At 48.2% G+C, this 16,209-nt stretch overlaps 1 protein-coding gene across 4 annotated transcripts in view; it reads left to right on the top strand.

Moving 5' to 3' along the window:
• XPNPEP1 (X-prolyl aminopeptidase 1) overlaps positions 1-14,063 on the top strand; it is a 45,840-nt gene extending 31,777 nt beyond the window's left edge. For all 4 annotated transcript variants that reach the window (XM_084904195.1, XM_084904196.1, XM_084904194.1 and 1 more), the window contains 10 exons: positions 56-106; positions 1,286-1,344; positions 1,472-1,549; positions 3,153-3,224; positions 5,018-5,078; positions 6,511-6,580; positions 8,121-8,294; positions 9,116-9,192; positions 10,210-10,308; positions 13,510-14,063. In XM_084904195.1, the coding sequence (XP_084760321.1) occupies positions 56-106; positions 1,286-1,344; positions 1,472-1,549; positions 3,153-3,224; positions 5,018-5,078; positions 6,511-6,580; positions 8,121-8,294; positions 9,116-9,192; positions 10,210-10,308; positions 13,510-13,638 (870 nt within the window). In that variant the 3' untranslated portion in view covers positions 13,639-14,063. The remainder of the gene's footprint in view (positions 1-55; positions 107-1,285; positions 1,345-1,471; positions 1,550-3,152; positions 3,225-5,017; positions 5,079-6,510; positions 6,581-8,120; positions 8,295-9,115; positions 9,193-10,209; positions 10,309-13,509) is intronic.
• The last annotated feature ends 2,146 nt before the right edge of the window (positions 14,064-16,209 follow it).

Raw genomic sequence — 16,209 nt, 5'->3', positions numbered from 1 at the left:
AGCCGCTATTTGATTTTTAGTAATACTTAAAAAAACATTTCTATTGTTTGCACAGATTAAAGATGCTGTTGCCCTCTGTGAACTCTTTAACTGGCTGGAGAAGGAGGTTGGTTCTTTAGTCTTTGTTTAATAAATGGATACAGAATGTCCAGGAATTAAGATGTGTGATTCTGACCAAGGCACCTTCTGTGCTCTGGTGTTCACGGTGTCTAAGATCTGGATCTGATTTTAGTCCTCTCTTTTAATAGTTTTATTTTTTTTTCTGGAAATTTGCTTTGTGTGTATTTAAAAATTCTTTATTTTTTTTTTACTGATTTCAGAGAAGAAGGAAGAGGGAGAGAGAGATAGAAACATCAATGATAATAAGAGAGAATTATTAATCAATTGCCTCCTGCACACCCCATACTGGGGATCGAGCCTGCAAGCTGGGCATGTGCCCTGACTAGGAATCGAACCGTGACCTCCTGGCTCATAGGTTGATGCTCAATCACTAAGCCAGGCCGGCCAGGCTCTTTGTGTACAGTTTGAACATCAACTTAAGCCATTAAACTTTTTATGTTAATTCCTGCCCTTTCACTCCCTGTGGTTGACAGGAGGATAGTTTCTTTGTGCTATTATTGCATGATATTAGATTCCCTTTAAATACGAAAAGTAACTTATATTGGCCACCAGTGTGACTATTTTTCTCTCCACTGGCTGTGTTCATCTATGTAAACCATTTTTTCATTGTAAACCATTTTCACACAATTCTCAGTATGCAAATAAGATTTTGTTTTGTTTATTTTATTTACTTTGCATACTAATGTGAGCATTTTCCATGTGCTTTGAGGCTTTTAAGCAATGATTTAAATGGAGACTGCATTTAGTGGCTAGACTGATTTAATTACCCATTCTGCCTATTTTCAGATGTCTAGATTATTTTGAATGCTTTTGCTATTATCGGTAACCCTGTAATAATATCATCAGACTTATCTTTATTATTTATTTTGGATGACATTCTTAGGAGGGGATGTTTTAGAATTTGTTAAACTTAGATGTATGTTTTGGGAGGTGCCAGATGTAATCCTGAGATATAAAATAGTGAGTGGAAAAACTAAATAGAAACCCTTCACTTTGGATAGCTTTAGTGAGAGCCTTTGGAAATTCCCTCCTTGTTAAAGATGAGACCTCATCTGCGTCCTATACATTGAACAGTTGGGAATGGGAGCTGAGGAAAAAGTAAGCTTTCAGTATACCTGCCCCCTTTAATGTGGAGGAGACACATGTATGATAATTTCCTCCTTAGGTGCCCAAAGGTGGTGTGACGGAGATCTCAGCTGCCGACAAAGCGGAGGAATTTCGCAGGTAAGGGTGTGTTGAGGGTCCGAGGAACCTTGTGCTCATCTCCCTGGCGAGTTAAATGAGGCCGGGAGGGCCTGATTCTCTGCACAGTAACAAACTGTCCCTCTGCTCCGTGTGTCTTTCTGTCCAGGCAACAGGCTGACTTTGTGGACCTGAGCTTCCCGACGATTTCCAGTACGGGACCCAACGGTGCCATCATTCACTACGCGTAAGGCCGCCGAGGAGCCGCTGCCCAGCTTTGCGGCTGCTCCTGCACTGGGGCTGAGCGGGGGAGGCCCCGTGCCCACTGCTGTGTGTCTGCTGACACTGTTCCTCTATGGGCAGTAAGACCTTAAGGTCTTATTTTCTCTAAATCCCCCAGTCTCTGCCTCCGGGAACCTCCTCTTAGGCTCGGATGTATGATTGAAGTTCTCCATGGGGTAGTCAAACGGTTGTCCCTCCCTCCTCTCTGAGACTGTGGGAGTTGTGTTCAGAGCCCTTGAATCTTGATGATTAGAATTTTTTAGAGTGTGTGTGTGTGTGTGTGTTTTCCCTATAATGGCAGCTTTCCCTGATGCACTAGTCCTAAAAAACTCCATACTAAAAAACCTTATCACTTTGATGTGGACCACCCAGTTATGGATGGGGAAATAATCAGCACTTCCTTTTCCCTCTCTGTGGGCTTGAAGCCTGGCACCCCAGCATTTGGGGATTTTACCAGGAGACCCTCAAGAGCCCATGGACCAAGAGCCGAGCACCCCTGCCAGACAAGAGGGTCTGCTAGGTTCACCGTGCTGCACTCGGGCACAGGCCCCCACCCCCTTTTTGATCATTCCTTTTCGAGTTTCTGGGCTTGGGAAAATTCGGAAGCTGTGTGTGGAAGCTAGTCACAGATGTGAGTGCCCAGCTCTCTCGCGTGAGTGCCTCTGTTCCCACATTCAAATGTCAAAAGGACGCCAGCTCCTGTCTTATGTTTCACTTAGGTGATAAATTTCCTGGCTGGACACTATCCTAGCATTTCCAGATAATTAACACATTAAAACATTTCAGAGCAAGGGTGGGGCTTTGCTTCTCCTCCTTCATTGCCAAGGAGGGGGTGGTGCTTGGAAATACTGGAGCACCTCTCTCAGCTGCGGGGCGGAGCCCTGGACTGCTCCCATCCCTTTTTAGCATCTCTCAGGGCAGTGACATTGTGTGGAAAAAGGCACGAGGAAATGAGATCACTTCTTAAAAATACCTCATGCTCCTTTGAAAAAAGTGCTCCGGCATAAGAGCATCACGATCCATCCCTTTTCTCAGCAAAAATCCCATGTAGTTTTTCTCCCCAATGGAGCCATTCACCTGCCTGTCTGATGGTCTGAGAGGCAATTGGGGAGGCAGCTGACGGGGTGAGCACTGAGGGAGGAGGGATGTGGAGTCTGAGGCAGGGACACACACCCAGAGAAAAGCGATTCTAGGCTGCTCTCTGCCTAGTTTTCAAGACTCTAGTTTGGCCCTGTTGTGAATATCGATAATTATTTTTTGATATTCACAAAATATAAATTATCTCACGAATACCTATTTTGTTCCAGACACAAAAGGAGATAGGCATAAAGAAGTATGTTATTCTTCCTTTTCATAGCTCTTTCTCCAGTTGGGGAGATAGGTAGACTGGGTCTTTAAATAGTGGAAGTTTAATATTAGTTGGAATCATTAAGTTATTGGGCAACTTAATTTTAAAATATCATTTCAGGCTTACATAAGTTGTAAGAATAGTATGAAATGTGCCCTCCTCCTGAACTTAGCAGGTGAATACATTTGTGGAATAATTCATTTTTTATTTACTTCCGTAGGCCGGTTCCTGAGACGAACAGGACTTTGTCCCTTGATGAGGTGTACCTCATTGACTCGGGTGCTCAATACAAGTAAGTGAACTGGCGCTGTTCTCTTAACTAGACAAGTGTGAATGCAAAGGTGGCCCAATGTGTAGAACTTCACTCTGTTGAGTCAAGGCATTTGAGTAGGGAGGCGAGCCAGTCTCCAGCAGAGAGCTCAGCTGGTTATCTCTTTCTGCACCGGCTGTTAATTAAGTCTTTCCCATGTCTTGTCCTTCTTTTCACCCCTCGTTGACATAGCCCAGTTGTGATTCTCGTCCACAAAAGACTGTTTGACAGAAACAGTAAGCCCTTGGCCGGAAGTTGTTAAATACTAAATAAATAACTGAAAGTGAGCTTTCAGAACCACTGCAAAGTCTTCTGCCCCCACCCATAAACTTCCTGCTGTCTTCCTGGCCTTGCAACGGTTCAGGGCCTTGTGAAATGAGGGCATGACTTTGAATGAATGAGTGAGAAATGAAAGGTGCTCCTGAATTTCTGAATTTCCTTCTTCATGTCTTGCTACTTTCATCATCATCCCCTAGAGGAGAACCTAAAATTGGATTGGGTCTTGATGTGGAACCCATGAGAAGGAGCTGGAGTAGGTGTTGTCTGCAGTAAGAGAGTAGGAGCAAGGCCTTTTCATGGTCCATGCCCCACTGCCACCGGGACCGGGGCTGATGGAGAACCTCATTAAATGAGCTCAGCCAAGTACATGGAGACCACAGCCCAGCCTTGGGTGTCAGTAATGGCAGCCTAGCACTTCAGGCATGGGATGTAAACTCTCGTTTGCTTTTACAGTTTAGCAGGACTCAGGAAGTTATCCTTTCTGTGTCAGGGCTGTGGATTGGGGTGTTCAAAGAGACGCATTGGGGATTTTTACTTCCAGCAAACTTTCTGTCCTGATAAGAGGAATTGGAGTTTGGCTGTCATTTGCTAGAAACAGGCTCCTGTTTACTTTGTTTCTCTGCCTTTTCTTCATAATCCCCACAGTGCTGTCTCCCATGAAATAGTCCTCACATTTCAGACCAATAGCATGTGAGTCGGGGCCTGATTTCACTGCCACTGCACTGGGCCATCCTTGCATTTACACTCTGTCTCATTTTATTTTGGATAACAACCTTATTGAGACATAATTCACACACCACACAATTTATTCACGTAAAGTGTACAATCCATGGTTTTTAGTGTACTCACCGAGTTATGCAACCATCACCCCAGTCAATTTTAGAACATTTTCATCACCCCAAAAAGAAACCCCATTCCCATTTCCATTCCCATTCCCATTCCCATTCCAGACTCCTCGCATTTTGCCCTCCCCAGGGAAAAATGTCTCTGTGCGTTTGCCTATTCTGGACATTTCATATAAATGGAATTGTATGGACTTCTTTGTCTGGCTTCTATCATTAGCATAATGTCTTCAAGGTTCATCCATGTTGTAGCACATGTCAATACTTTATTCTTTTTAGTTGCTGAATAACATCCCATTGTATGTACACCACATATTTTGTTTATTCATTTGCCAGTTGATGAACATTTAGGTGGGTTCTACCTTTTGGACATTGTAAATAATGCTGCTATGAACACTTGAGTGTAGGTCTTTGTGCAGATATATGTTTTCATTTCTCTTGGTATTTACTGAGGTGTGGGATTGCCAGGTCATATGGTAATTCAAGGTTTAACCTTTGAAGGAACTGGAAACTGTTTTTCAAGCTGGCTGCACTATTTTACAAGTTCACCAGCGATACATTGAGGGTTCTAATTTCTCCACACCCTTGCCCGACTCATATGTGAGCAAATGCTTATTTTGACTGAAAAATAACTTGCCTTTTTCTTTTGGAAAGAGATGGAACCACAGACGTGACCCGGACGATGCATTTTGGGACCCCTACGGCCTATGAGAAGGTAAGGTGGAGCAGAAAACCCGACAGGCCCTCTCTGCTTTCTTAAGAAGAGCATTGTTTTTATGAAAAGGGATTGTATAAATATGTAAAAATTATGTGTGGGATAGTAAAATAGCCCATTAATGTGGAGTCAGGCTTATCTGCTTTATGACATCCAGTTAATTAAGCATTAGCGACCTTTTAAAAGCATTCTGTCTGCTAAGGTCAAAGCAGCTCAGATTCAAGTTTAAATGGCTTTGGCCTCGAGTCAGGAAGTCTCTTTGGGGATGAGAGTGGGTTACTGAAGTCCATGCTTTTTATAAACAGTATCTAGATTTTTTTCAAGTTCAGTGTTTCTGTGTCTGGACTCATCTCTCCAGGCCCTGCAGTGGCACACACTGCTCAGGTTCTGGTCTGTCTGTCAGGAGAGGAAGCAGCTGTGAGGTAGAAAGGTATACCAGGAATCTGGAGACTGAACTTCAGGTCCTGTCTGCTGCCTATTGGCTCTGTAACCTGGAATGAAGCACTTAGACCACCCATAGACACGGGGATAAAAGCACCTGCCTCCAAGGCTGGCTGGGATAGTTCCATGAGCTGAGCAAGTTCCAGGGTCCCAGTCACTGCTCAGTGCATGTTGGCTGAGTCTCTGAGTTTATTCCAGGAAGGAGGGTTTTCTGTGATGCACTGGGGCAAGTTTCATAGTTTTGGTCCCTTGCCTTGTCTCTCTGTGGGCACCACCAGCACCTGACAAGAGTTTGATCTTGGGTCCAGATACCCTTGGGTATGGTTCTCTTTGTGCTGCAGGAAGAGCCCCAGACCAGATTGAGGAGTTTGGGGCTGAGTCCTGACTTACTTAGCACAGTAGTGGCAAGCCCTTGACCTTCCAAACAGCCCTCTTCTTGTCCAGGCACTAGGGATAACCCTGGGTATAGCAGGTGGTAGGGAGCCCAGAGGCAGAATTGCCTCGTTGAGGCCAGATGCTACCTCTTCGGAACTGCATGGCCCAGCCTGCTGCCTCTGGTCTCTATAGAGTGCGGATGTCTGTAGTGCCCAGGCATGAGATGCAGGATGAAATGTTGTATTTAGTTAGCATCATGCCTGGCACAGAGGAGTAGCTTGGTAGTGTTAGCTCATGTCCTCAGCACTGGTTACTTTTCCAGTCTTCCCGAGGCTCAGATGACATTGAGGGTGTCCGAATGCTCATGAGAAGGGGAAGACCTGGGGGGCCATCTCTCCCATAGTTCTTTGCTGAATTTAATTCCAAGATTTTCTGGAAAATTGGTTCCAAGGCCAACCTTTTTTCCACTAGACTTTTTTTTTTTTTTTAACTCTGAACTTCTGTGTGGTATTGCTGACAAATCTTCAGAGGCAAGGCTTTCTGAAGTATTAGAAAACCACAGGATTGCATGCCCGTGCCTGCTTTGCAACATGCCCCCTTGGGTTTTCTTTGGCAGGAATGCTTCACGTATGTCCTCAAGGGCCACATAGCTGTGAGCGCAGCCATTTTCCCAACCGGAACCAAAGGTAGGTGGTTCCTTCTGTCACATGGCAGCCTTTTCCCATCCAGGTATCAAACACATCTCTCAGTGTCAGCCCCCAGCCCACTTCTGGCCCAGCCAGGGCACGGGGTGGGGTGCTGCACAGAGTGAGTCTCCTGCACCCACCTACTGAGTTCAGAGGGCCTCCAAGGAAGTAGGCATAGGATTGGCCTGGTGTCAGCTGTGTGCCTCACTTCTGACCATGAATGGTGTTGGGTGACAGTGGATGGTATTGGGTGACAGTGAATGGTGTTGGTGACAATGGATGGTGTTGGGTGACAGTGGATGGTGTTGGGTGACAGTGGATGGTGTTGGGTGACAAAGGATGGTGTTGGGTGACAGTGGATGGTGTTGGGTGACAGTGGATGGTGTTGGGTGACAAAGGATGGTGTTTGGTGACAGTGAATGGTGTTGGGTGACAATGGATGGTATTGGGTGACAGTGAATGGTGTTGGGTGACAATGGATGGTGTTGGGTGACAGTGGATGGTGTTGGGTGACAGTGGATGGTGTTGGGTGACAATGGATGGTGTTGGGTGACTGTGAATGGTGTTGAGTGACAATGGATGGTATTGGGTGACAATGGATAGTGTTGGGTGACACGGGCTGCTGGCTTCCAGGAAAGGGCAGCAGGGCATGAGCCTCAGGGCCAGTGGACATCCCTGTAGCCTCCTGCATGCCTTTCAGCTCTGGGCCAGTGCGTTCTTTCAGGACAGGTGTTGGGGTTTATTTTTCTGGGCCCCTGACTTCAGATATGTACCTCCTTGCGAGGACTGGTGGGAGGGGCACTGAATGGGGAATGCACAAGACCTGGGCCTTGAATCTGCTTAGGTTAGGCTTGCACTCGTCTCCCTGGGGTCAGTTTCCTCATCTGTCCTGCCTGCCTGTTTGCTTGAGTCTGGTTATAATCTCATCTTTGTAAATTTAAAACCTCAGGGTCCCAGAGCTGGGCAGGGAATGTCCACTGTTATCTAGTGCAGCTCTTTTTTTTTTTTTTTTTCTTTTTAAAAAATATTTTTATTGATTTCAGAGAGGAAGGGAGAGAGAGAGAGAAAGAGGGAGAGAAACATCAGTGATGAGAGAGAATCATCAATCAGCTGCCTCTTGTACATCCCCACAGGGAATTGAGCCTGCAACCCGGGCATGTGCCATGACTGGGAATCGAACTGTGACCTCCTGGTTCATAGGTTGATGTTCAACCACTGAGCCACACCAGCCAGGCTCAAGTGCCGCCCTCACCAGCTACGGGCAGCCACCCCTAACCTGTTGGGGATGCCATCCCCTCACCAGTATCCCGGGCAGATCCTCCAGCTTCAGACTGCGCTGCCTGCTGGGAGCTGCCCTCCTCAGGGGCTCTGATCGTTAGTTCTTCCCTGTGCTGGGCTGAAATCTGAACCCTCTGGTAACTTTTACCCCTGGTTTCTATCTCACCTTCTGGAGCCAAACATAACAAGCCTGTTCGCCAGAACATGTTGCGACTTGAAAAGTGCTGTGCAGATATCAAGTGGTTCTTCGTGTGTCTTTCAGGCCACCTCCTCGACTCCTTTGCCCGCTCAGCGTTGTGGGATTCGGGCTTGGATTACCTGCACGGGACGGGACACGGTGTTGGTTCTTTCCTGAACGTTCACGAGGGCCCCTGCGGCATCAGTTATAAAACGTTTTCTGATGAGCCGCTGGAGGCGGGCATGATCGTCACTGACGGTAGGCGGCCCTCACCTAGGATGCAAGCATGGGTCCTCCAGTCTCCTGAAGGCTCTTTGTTGTTTCTTATATTTTAATTATTTTAAACTAAACTGGAAACCATTTCCCCTTGTCATCTTGAATTAAACACCTTTTACGATTAGTATAAAAGTGATACACGTTCATTGTAGGAAAAGTGAGACATTGGAACAGTCTGAAGAAAAAGAAATCATTTGTAATCTGACCACCCAAGGGAAAAAGGACTTAATATTTCAACATGTTAGCTTTTGGTCTTTTGTATATATACATATATTTTTTCAATATATTTTTATTGATTTCATAGAGGAAGGAAGAGAGAGAGAGACAGACAGACAGACGGACAGACATCAATGATGAGAGTGAATCATCCATTGGCTGCCTCCTGCACGCCCCACAGGGGGATTGGGCCCTGACCAGGAATCAAACTATTACCTCCTGGTTCATAGGTCGATGCTCAATCACTGAGCCATGCAGGCTGGGCTCTGCTTTCTTAATTTATTGCCTATTGCTATATCATCACCAAGTTCTAGTGAATGTATTTGAATGCCTGCATCATTATGCCTCTTGCATATGCATTAGGATTTAGTTGGTGGCTCCCGGTTACTGTCCTCCCTACCCTGCAGCCAGTTTTCAGGAACCTCAGGTACTTATTAGAAGGAGCCACATGGGCGAAGGGGCGTCTCTGGGCTCTCACGTTGGGCTGAGTGGGCCCTTCACCTCTTTGCCTCCTGTTTGGGGTGGGCAGGCCTCTGGGAGCCTCTCCCTCCTGGACCGCTGCTCACTTGGGCTTTGGTTTGCTTCAGAGCCAGGGTACTATGAAGACGGGGCCTTTGGAATTCGCATTGAGAATGTGGTTCTGGTGGTTCCTGTGAAGACCAAGGTGAGTAATTGATGTATTTACTTTTAAAATTTCCTTATTCCTTAAATGGGGAGGACGGAGACTTTTATGCTTGGGGCTTCCTTTGCCTGATATCGGGGACTTTCCTGGGACTCACCCTCTGCAAAGCCAGAAGGAAAATTCTCAATGAATCGGGACCTGGGAATGGGATCGGTGGAGCCTCAGGCGGGCCCCTGCGTGGTGTGATCTGTGGCTGTGAGTTTACTAAAGGCAGCGTCTCCTCTGCTGGGCCGATGCTTGTTTAAAGGTCCCTCTCAGACCCTGAATTAGTTTCCAAGCCTGGAGAGTATTTTTCACTAACGCCCCGGGGGATTTTTCTCTGTAAAGCCGAGGCACATGGGTAGGGCCAGGGGCAGGCCGTGGGGCAGGTGTGGTGCCCTCGGGAAGACAGAAGTTCACCTTCTCCCCCATCAGCATCACCAAGAGGTCACCGGAGCTTTACCTAGGAGACCTGTCTGCTCCTCCTCCATTGGTGACTGGGGATTGAACGGGTGGAGGGGAGTGGCTTCCATGCCTCCGGTGAGGCTGACTGCAGGGCCTGCTCTTGGCTTCCACGTGGAAGTCCCTGCCCATGAAAGTGGCTGCTCGCCTCCCATCCAAACCCCTCCCGGGACAAAGACCAGTGTGCTTGTGTGCCCTGGCTGTTCCATATCGCTCAGAGTGGGCACACCTGTTCTCTCGGGCCTGGCTGGGCCAAGCCTGGCCACATGTTTGACCATTTAACAAATGATTTGGGGAATTATACCTCAGCAGTCTTGAGAACCGAAACCAGAGAAGCCCCTGATCCCAGACGCCCCCACTCTCTTGGCCGCACTCCCTGCCATCACAGAGGACAGTGGTCTGTGGCCCTGCTGCTGGGAGGTCTCGGTGGCCTCAGCTGTGTCCATCGGGTCTGCCATGCCTGGCTCCAAGGGCTGCCCACGCTGGTGGGGCTGACCTCACGGTGGCACCTGGTGGTAAAGAGGCGTCAAAACTTCTGTTTCCTTCCTTACCCCACAGTATAACTTCAGCAACCGGGGAAGCCTGACCTTTGAACCTCTAACTTTGGTTCCGATACAGACCAAGATGATAGATGTGGATTCTCTTACAGACAAAGAGGTAACGAGGGAGTCCTGGGGAGGCAGCGTGGGGGCGGGGGAGAGCTACCTCATACTCTTTTCTGCATCCTCACTTTTGAAGTCCGAGGTCTGGGCCAGCTGAGTCCTGAGCATGAGGTGCTTTTCTTGTAGTTGCTGGGCCTCTGCATGGAGATAGTCCTCCCGCCCCCATTGGGGGCTGTATGCTCGCAGGTGAAAGCCTGCTTTGTGCCGTTATTTTCCAGGAGGGCAGGAGCCACGGCTGCCTGAGCAAACGTGGGCCACGTGTCTTCCCTACAAAAAGCCAGACGGTGGTGGGGCCTGTGGCTGTTGCACACAGTAGGTTGTTTCCTTGTGCTGCGTGAAGCAATAAGGAAATGAGATGCAACTCTGTTACCATCGGCCTGAGTTTCACACAGAGAGGTGGTGCCTGCTCTCCGGGCCCCTCTGGGCTGTGGTGCTCTTTGCAGAGCAGGAGCCCAGGGTGTCACCTATCGAGCTCACAGGGTTGCAGGCCTTGAAGCCCCTTCAAATCTTAGGGTGGCTCCCAGGCTCATGACGCCAAGGAAGTGGCAGGCCAAGGACCCTGGAGTAAGGCTGAGGGTTCAGGCAGGTGATCAAGGTCAGAGCCGAGACAAGGGTGAAAAATGGGGCAGGAGCAACCAACAAAACAATTCCCAGATCAGGAAGACAAGCCAGGGCACAAATTCTAGAACGAGGCAGGTGGTCAGAAGTGCCGTCAAAAAGCAAGTGACTGATGGGAGCCCAAGGCAGGACAGGCATTGCGGCTCCTGGAGAGAGAAGACATTTTTGTGACCAAGGCAGCCACTGGCCTTGAGTGTCTCTGGAGGCAGGAACACGTTCTCTGTGGGCCTGTGGCAGGGATCCTCCCAGCTAGATGCCTTTCCTGCCTTGTTTGGCTCACAGATGGGTGACAGAGGAAGGTCACCCACTTTTGCTTAGCTTTCTTCTATGCGTGGGCACCTCTGCTTGACCATCCGTGCCTTGGTCCAACCAAACATTCCCACTCACAGGACCTAAGCGGGCCCCGCTGATGCAGGCTATTCAGCTTGTAGATGATGCAGAACTGAAAGCACCCGTGAGCAGCCCAGGGCCAGGTGGGTCTCTTCAGCCAGAGGCCTGCCACAGTCCAGGGCTTTTCTCCAGCCCTCGTGGGGAATGACTTACGTCAGCGGTGAGCAAACCGTGGCTTACGAGCCACATGCGGCTCTTTGACCCCTTGAGTGTGGCTCTTCCACAAAATACCATGGCCTGGACGAGTCTATTTTGAAGAAATGGCTTTAGAAGAAGTTTAATTTAAAAAAATTTGGCTCTCAAAAGAAATTTCAATTGTTGTACTGTTGATATTTGGCTCTGTTGACTAATGAGTTTGCCGACCACTGACCTCAGTTAGGTGAAAGGGAATGAGAACACAGAGGGCACAGGAGCCACCCTGCTTAGAGGCTTCTGCCCCACTGGCACCAGTCTCTTGTGGTGGCCCTTAGGCACAGCTTCCGGGGTCGTAGCTAGGGACCCTCCAGAAATAAGTCACTGTTGTGTCGGAAGCCCCAGATTTATCAAGAGGTAAATGGGAAAGGGACCCTTTTGCTCAAAGAGATAATGTGCTCCGCTTGATATGTTAAATACTACTGTCCACAGTTATTTGTGGGAAATGCTTGTGATCCTAAGGTAAGATGATATCCTATAAAAATTAATTGGACAAAAGCATAGTTCAGTGATCTAGGTGTTCAAGGTATAATTCGAAGGCACAGTAAAACTCCCCAAAAAGATTCTGTTCACTGGGCTGTTAAAACACCTGGTTGTGGCCTTTCACTCTCTCCCCGACAGATGGTCTTCCTTGTCACTTTGCGGAGTGTGGGGGTCGGGTCAGCATTCCCACCAATTGTCACCAGATGGCAGCAGAGGACTTTGGTTGGATGTGAACATGGGCATCGCAGACTGTCAGGGCCTTTGGGAGGTTGCTCAGGTGCCTTCCTCCTCCTTCCCCATCCCACCGGCCTGCGGGTTTCCCTGCGGTCCTTGGCTGGCTCCCGCTGCGGCCTTCACTGTTGAACTGTTGAACAAACACAGCACTCACTTTCTTTTGACTCTACCTCCTTCCCCAACTCCCAGCAGGGCCCGCAGGCTCTTTATCAGTGGGGATCAGAGCCCTCAATGGGCCCAGGCCAGCTGGCAGCATCACCCCATCTGTCTGCCCTTGGGCCTTGAAGACTTGTGTGTCCATCTTGACCCCTTAGCCAGGCTTCGGTACCTGGTCCAGACTGCAGACTTCAAAGCCCATGAGTTTGTAACAACACTGCCTGCCCAGCAGCTCTTGGCTCCTTATAGCAACCATGCCCGTGGTGGTGCCAGTTTGCCAGCCTCGCTGCAACTGGGTGTCCAGGCAGGCCCACTTCATGGGCAGTGAAGGGAGTGGGTTGTTGTCCTCATCTCCTAAATCCCACCCACACAAGGGGGCCATCCCACCCTTTTACAGCTGCCGAACTTTCACTGTCAGACCCAGTGATCAGCCTCACCAGGCACCAAGTCCTGTCCTCCTCCTCCTCCTCCTCCTCTCCCTCCTCCTCCTCTTCCTCCTTTTTAAAAAATCTATTTCCTGTTGTGAGGGCCACAGGAGAGTCTGGCAGTCAAGGTCACTCCCTGCCCTGCCCTGCAGTCCTACAGTCCTGGGCCACACTTACAAGGCCCACATTCTAGTTGATTCAGCTTTGTCAGTGGATACAGGAAAGGAAGTGAGCGTGTGGGCAGGCCAGCCCCACTTATGTCTCTTAGTAGGCATCTTCATAGCAGCCCAGGAGCTATTTTCCAGTTCCTCTCTCTCCTCAGCACCCTCAGATAACTCGGGTGGGGCGAGTAAGGCCCCTTGGGGTGGGTGCAGCCTCCTCCCTCTTCTCATGGCCTGTGAGTTTGGTTCCCAGGGTCCTGTTTGCAAGTTACTCTGCACTGAGGGAGGCCTGAAGGCATTGCTTGCCATTAGGTGTTTGTGGTTCCCTCTAACCACTGCCAGGCCACGTGGAGTAGACTTTCCGGGAGCATTTTCACCATAAGCGATATGGCCTCATCCCATCTGTTTCCAGAGAAATAGAGCAGGGGGAGAGTTTGATTCTCATCTGGGGCGCTCAGTACGTGGGCCCCTCACACTCCACGTGTTCAGCCTTTGGTAAAGGAGACACTGCGTCTGTTCGTCTTTCTCTCTCTCCAGTGTGAGTGGCTCAACAACTACCACCAGACCTGCAGGGACGTGATCGGGAAGGAGCTGCAGAAGCAGGGCCGCCAGGAAGCGCTCGAGTGGCTCCTCAGAGAGACGCAGCCCATCTCCAAGCAGCACTAACGCCTGCCCCGTGTCCGTTTCCGAAAAACGCTCTGGGAAAGGAAGACACTGGGCAGCCCCTGCCATCTCCCCCCTTTCCTCTCCTCCTTTCTTACCTCTCCTTTTTACTTTTAGACACTTGAGAAGAACGGAAAATCTTCTTATCCTCTTTGATATTTTCTTGCAAACACTTGATCTTTTATGATTTTTAAAAAAAAAATTGGCAAGAACGAGCCACGAATAAACTTGCTGCACCCGAGGCCGGGCCCCCTCAAAGCTGAGCGCTCCCCCCGGGAGCCGCGGGGCAGCTGCAGCGAGTTCTCAGCCAGCGGTGGGGAAGCAGAGTGCTCTGTTACGGCCAAGTTCCAGGTGCTAGCCCATTACCATGATCACCCTGATGCTCACGAGATGCTATTTATGACCCGTGAATAAAAAGCCCGACGACGGCGCTCTGTCTCAGCTGTCTCTTTCTTCGCGGCTCCGGCCGCCCTGCGTGTCCGGCAAGCGTGTGTCCGGGACCGGTGGCCTCTAGAGCAGACATTGTCTAGACCAAAGGCCGCCTTTGGGGTGAGGAACTGGGCTCCCTGCACATTGTCTGGCTTAGTGGTAAGCCTCCTTATAGATATTAATATTTTGGTGAGTGTTTTTATTATCAGTTTTTCTGATTTTAAAATGTCATTAATACGCAAAAAAAAAAAAAGTTTGAAAGCATTGGAGTCGGAGCCTAGCCTAGCCTTGGAGCCTGGAAGCCTAACCTTGGACCCTAGCCTCGGGGCTTAGCCTCACCTATAGCACCACAAGATCTTATTACTTGTAGACAACGGGCTTCTCTTGATTTGCACACGGGGTGGGGGGCGAGCTGGAAGGGCTGGCAGAGCTGATGTCCCTGTGACCTCAGACCATCATGGCTGGGATGGGAAACTGACTTCCACACTCTGGCGGGGATGTCTGAGAAGTGGGCCATACTGCCTCCTGCGGGTTTTCTGTGGGGTAGAGCCCTAGTTGCCCACTATGATGACTCGCTTAATAATACACCCTTTATTCTCTTTCTGTGTCCACTTTCTTTTCTCCTGCCGTTGCTTCCTGTGGCCATCCCCCAATAATCTATGTACATGCACACCCTTGTTTTAGGCTGGGCTTCTTTACGGCCTAACTTAAGATGGACCCATAGAGCCACTAATTATAAATTACATACAGTTAATATATATGCTATGTAGTTAATATATAAATATGTATGTGTTATATTTGATAACATATGCTATATATTTTTGCCAGTTTCTTTATATTCAGTATTCAGCAACATATAGAGTGTGCCTATGTATAAAAGAATATAGATACACACATATCCCTTGTACAAAAAGTGGGTCATTCTGTATATAGGCAGTTTGCTTTTTTAACTTGGCAATATAGCCAGCTTATTTTTCCATATTTGTACATAGAGATCTAGTTCTTTTTCATGACTGTACACTATTCCGCTGTATGGCTATGTTCTTTTTTTAAACTAGTCTCATTCAATCCTAAACTGCTACTTTGATTTGGATGGCATTGGCTTGGTCATTCACCAAAGCATGGTTGGCAGTGTCTGTTACTTTCTTCGGATACCAGAGCAGGAAATGTATTTACCGTTCAGAACCAGGTGGCAGCAGAGGAAATTTTATTGCTTTTGATAAGGTGAACGCCAAAAGACAACCTTGACAACCTTTCACCACCCCTTCTTTTCTCTCAAGGATCATTAATTCCAGCTTGCTCTGTGGGAGGAAGCAGAGAACACGGCTAGTTCTCAGGTTATGTTTGTCATGTGGCCTCACAATAACAGGATATATTTTGACCCACCAAAGATCAATTATTGAATGCCTTTGATTCACACTTGCTCACAGTTCTAATATGTGAGACACTTGTCTTTTTAAAATCGTGGTTTCATAGAGATATAATTCACATACCATGCAATTCACCAATTTAGATGAGACATGTTAACACTGGTGATTTCTTCGTCTCTCCAGAAGGTGTCATGCTGCTTTTGCATGGTATTTATCACATCTGTAAGCCAATCTCTATTTTGTCATGATCGCCTGGTGGTCTGTTTTCCACTAGACAGTGAACTCTATGGGTGTAAGAGGCCATATTTGTTCTCACAGTGTCATCTCTAATGCAATGTCATCTCTAGCACAATGTCACCACTAGCACCTAGCACAAAAAAGCCTCACAAATAAATTTCTGTTTATTCAACAAATATTGATTGAGCACCCAATGAACTGATTCTAGTGACTTATACAGTGTGAGAAAGGAAAGCAAGAGCCCCAAGGAGGATGGTTATGGAATCGCTGGTGAGAGGAGAGTTGCAGGGGCGACATGATTTAAAGAGGAAATTTAAATGGCATATAGAAGTTATGAGACAGTTTCTCAGTCTCCGACAAAGAAAGGCTCTTAGCAGGTCATACTTCTGCTCACATCTGCCAGGTGCCTGTGGTTCCCAGGATTACAGACTCCCTGGTACAGTCAGCACTTTCTGGGGGACATCAAAGTGGTTGTGGGGGGTTGTCATAAGCTCTGGGAAATTCAGCTGAGATTTTTTATTTCATTTAGCAAACATGC

The sequence above is a fragment of the Pipistrellus hanaki genome, assembly GCF_964339955.1.
Source record: "Pipistrellus hanaki genome assembly, chromosome: 14".
Taxonomy (NCBI): Eukaryota; Metazoa; Chordata; class Mammalia; order Chiroptera; family Vespertilionidae; genus Pipistrellus; species Pipistrellus hanaki.
The sequence above is the reverse complement of the archived record's forward strand: the minus strand, read 5'-3'. Positions and strand labels throughout refer to the sequence as shown.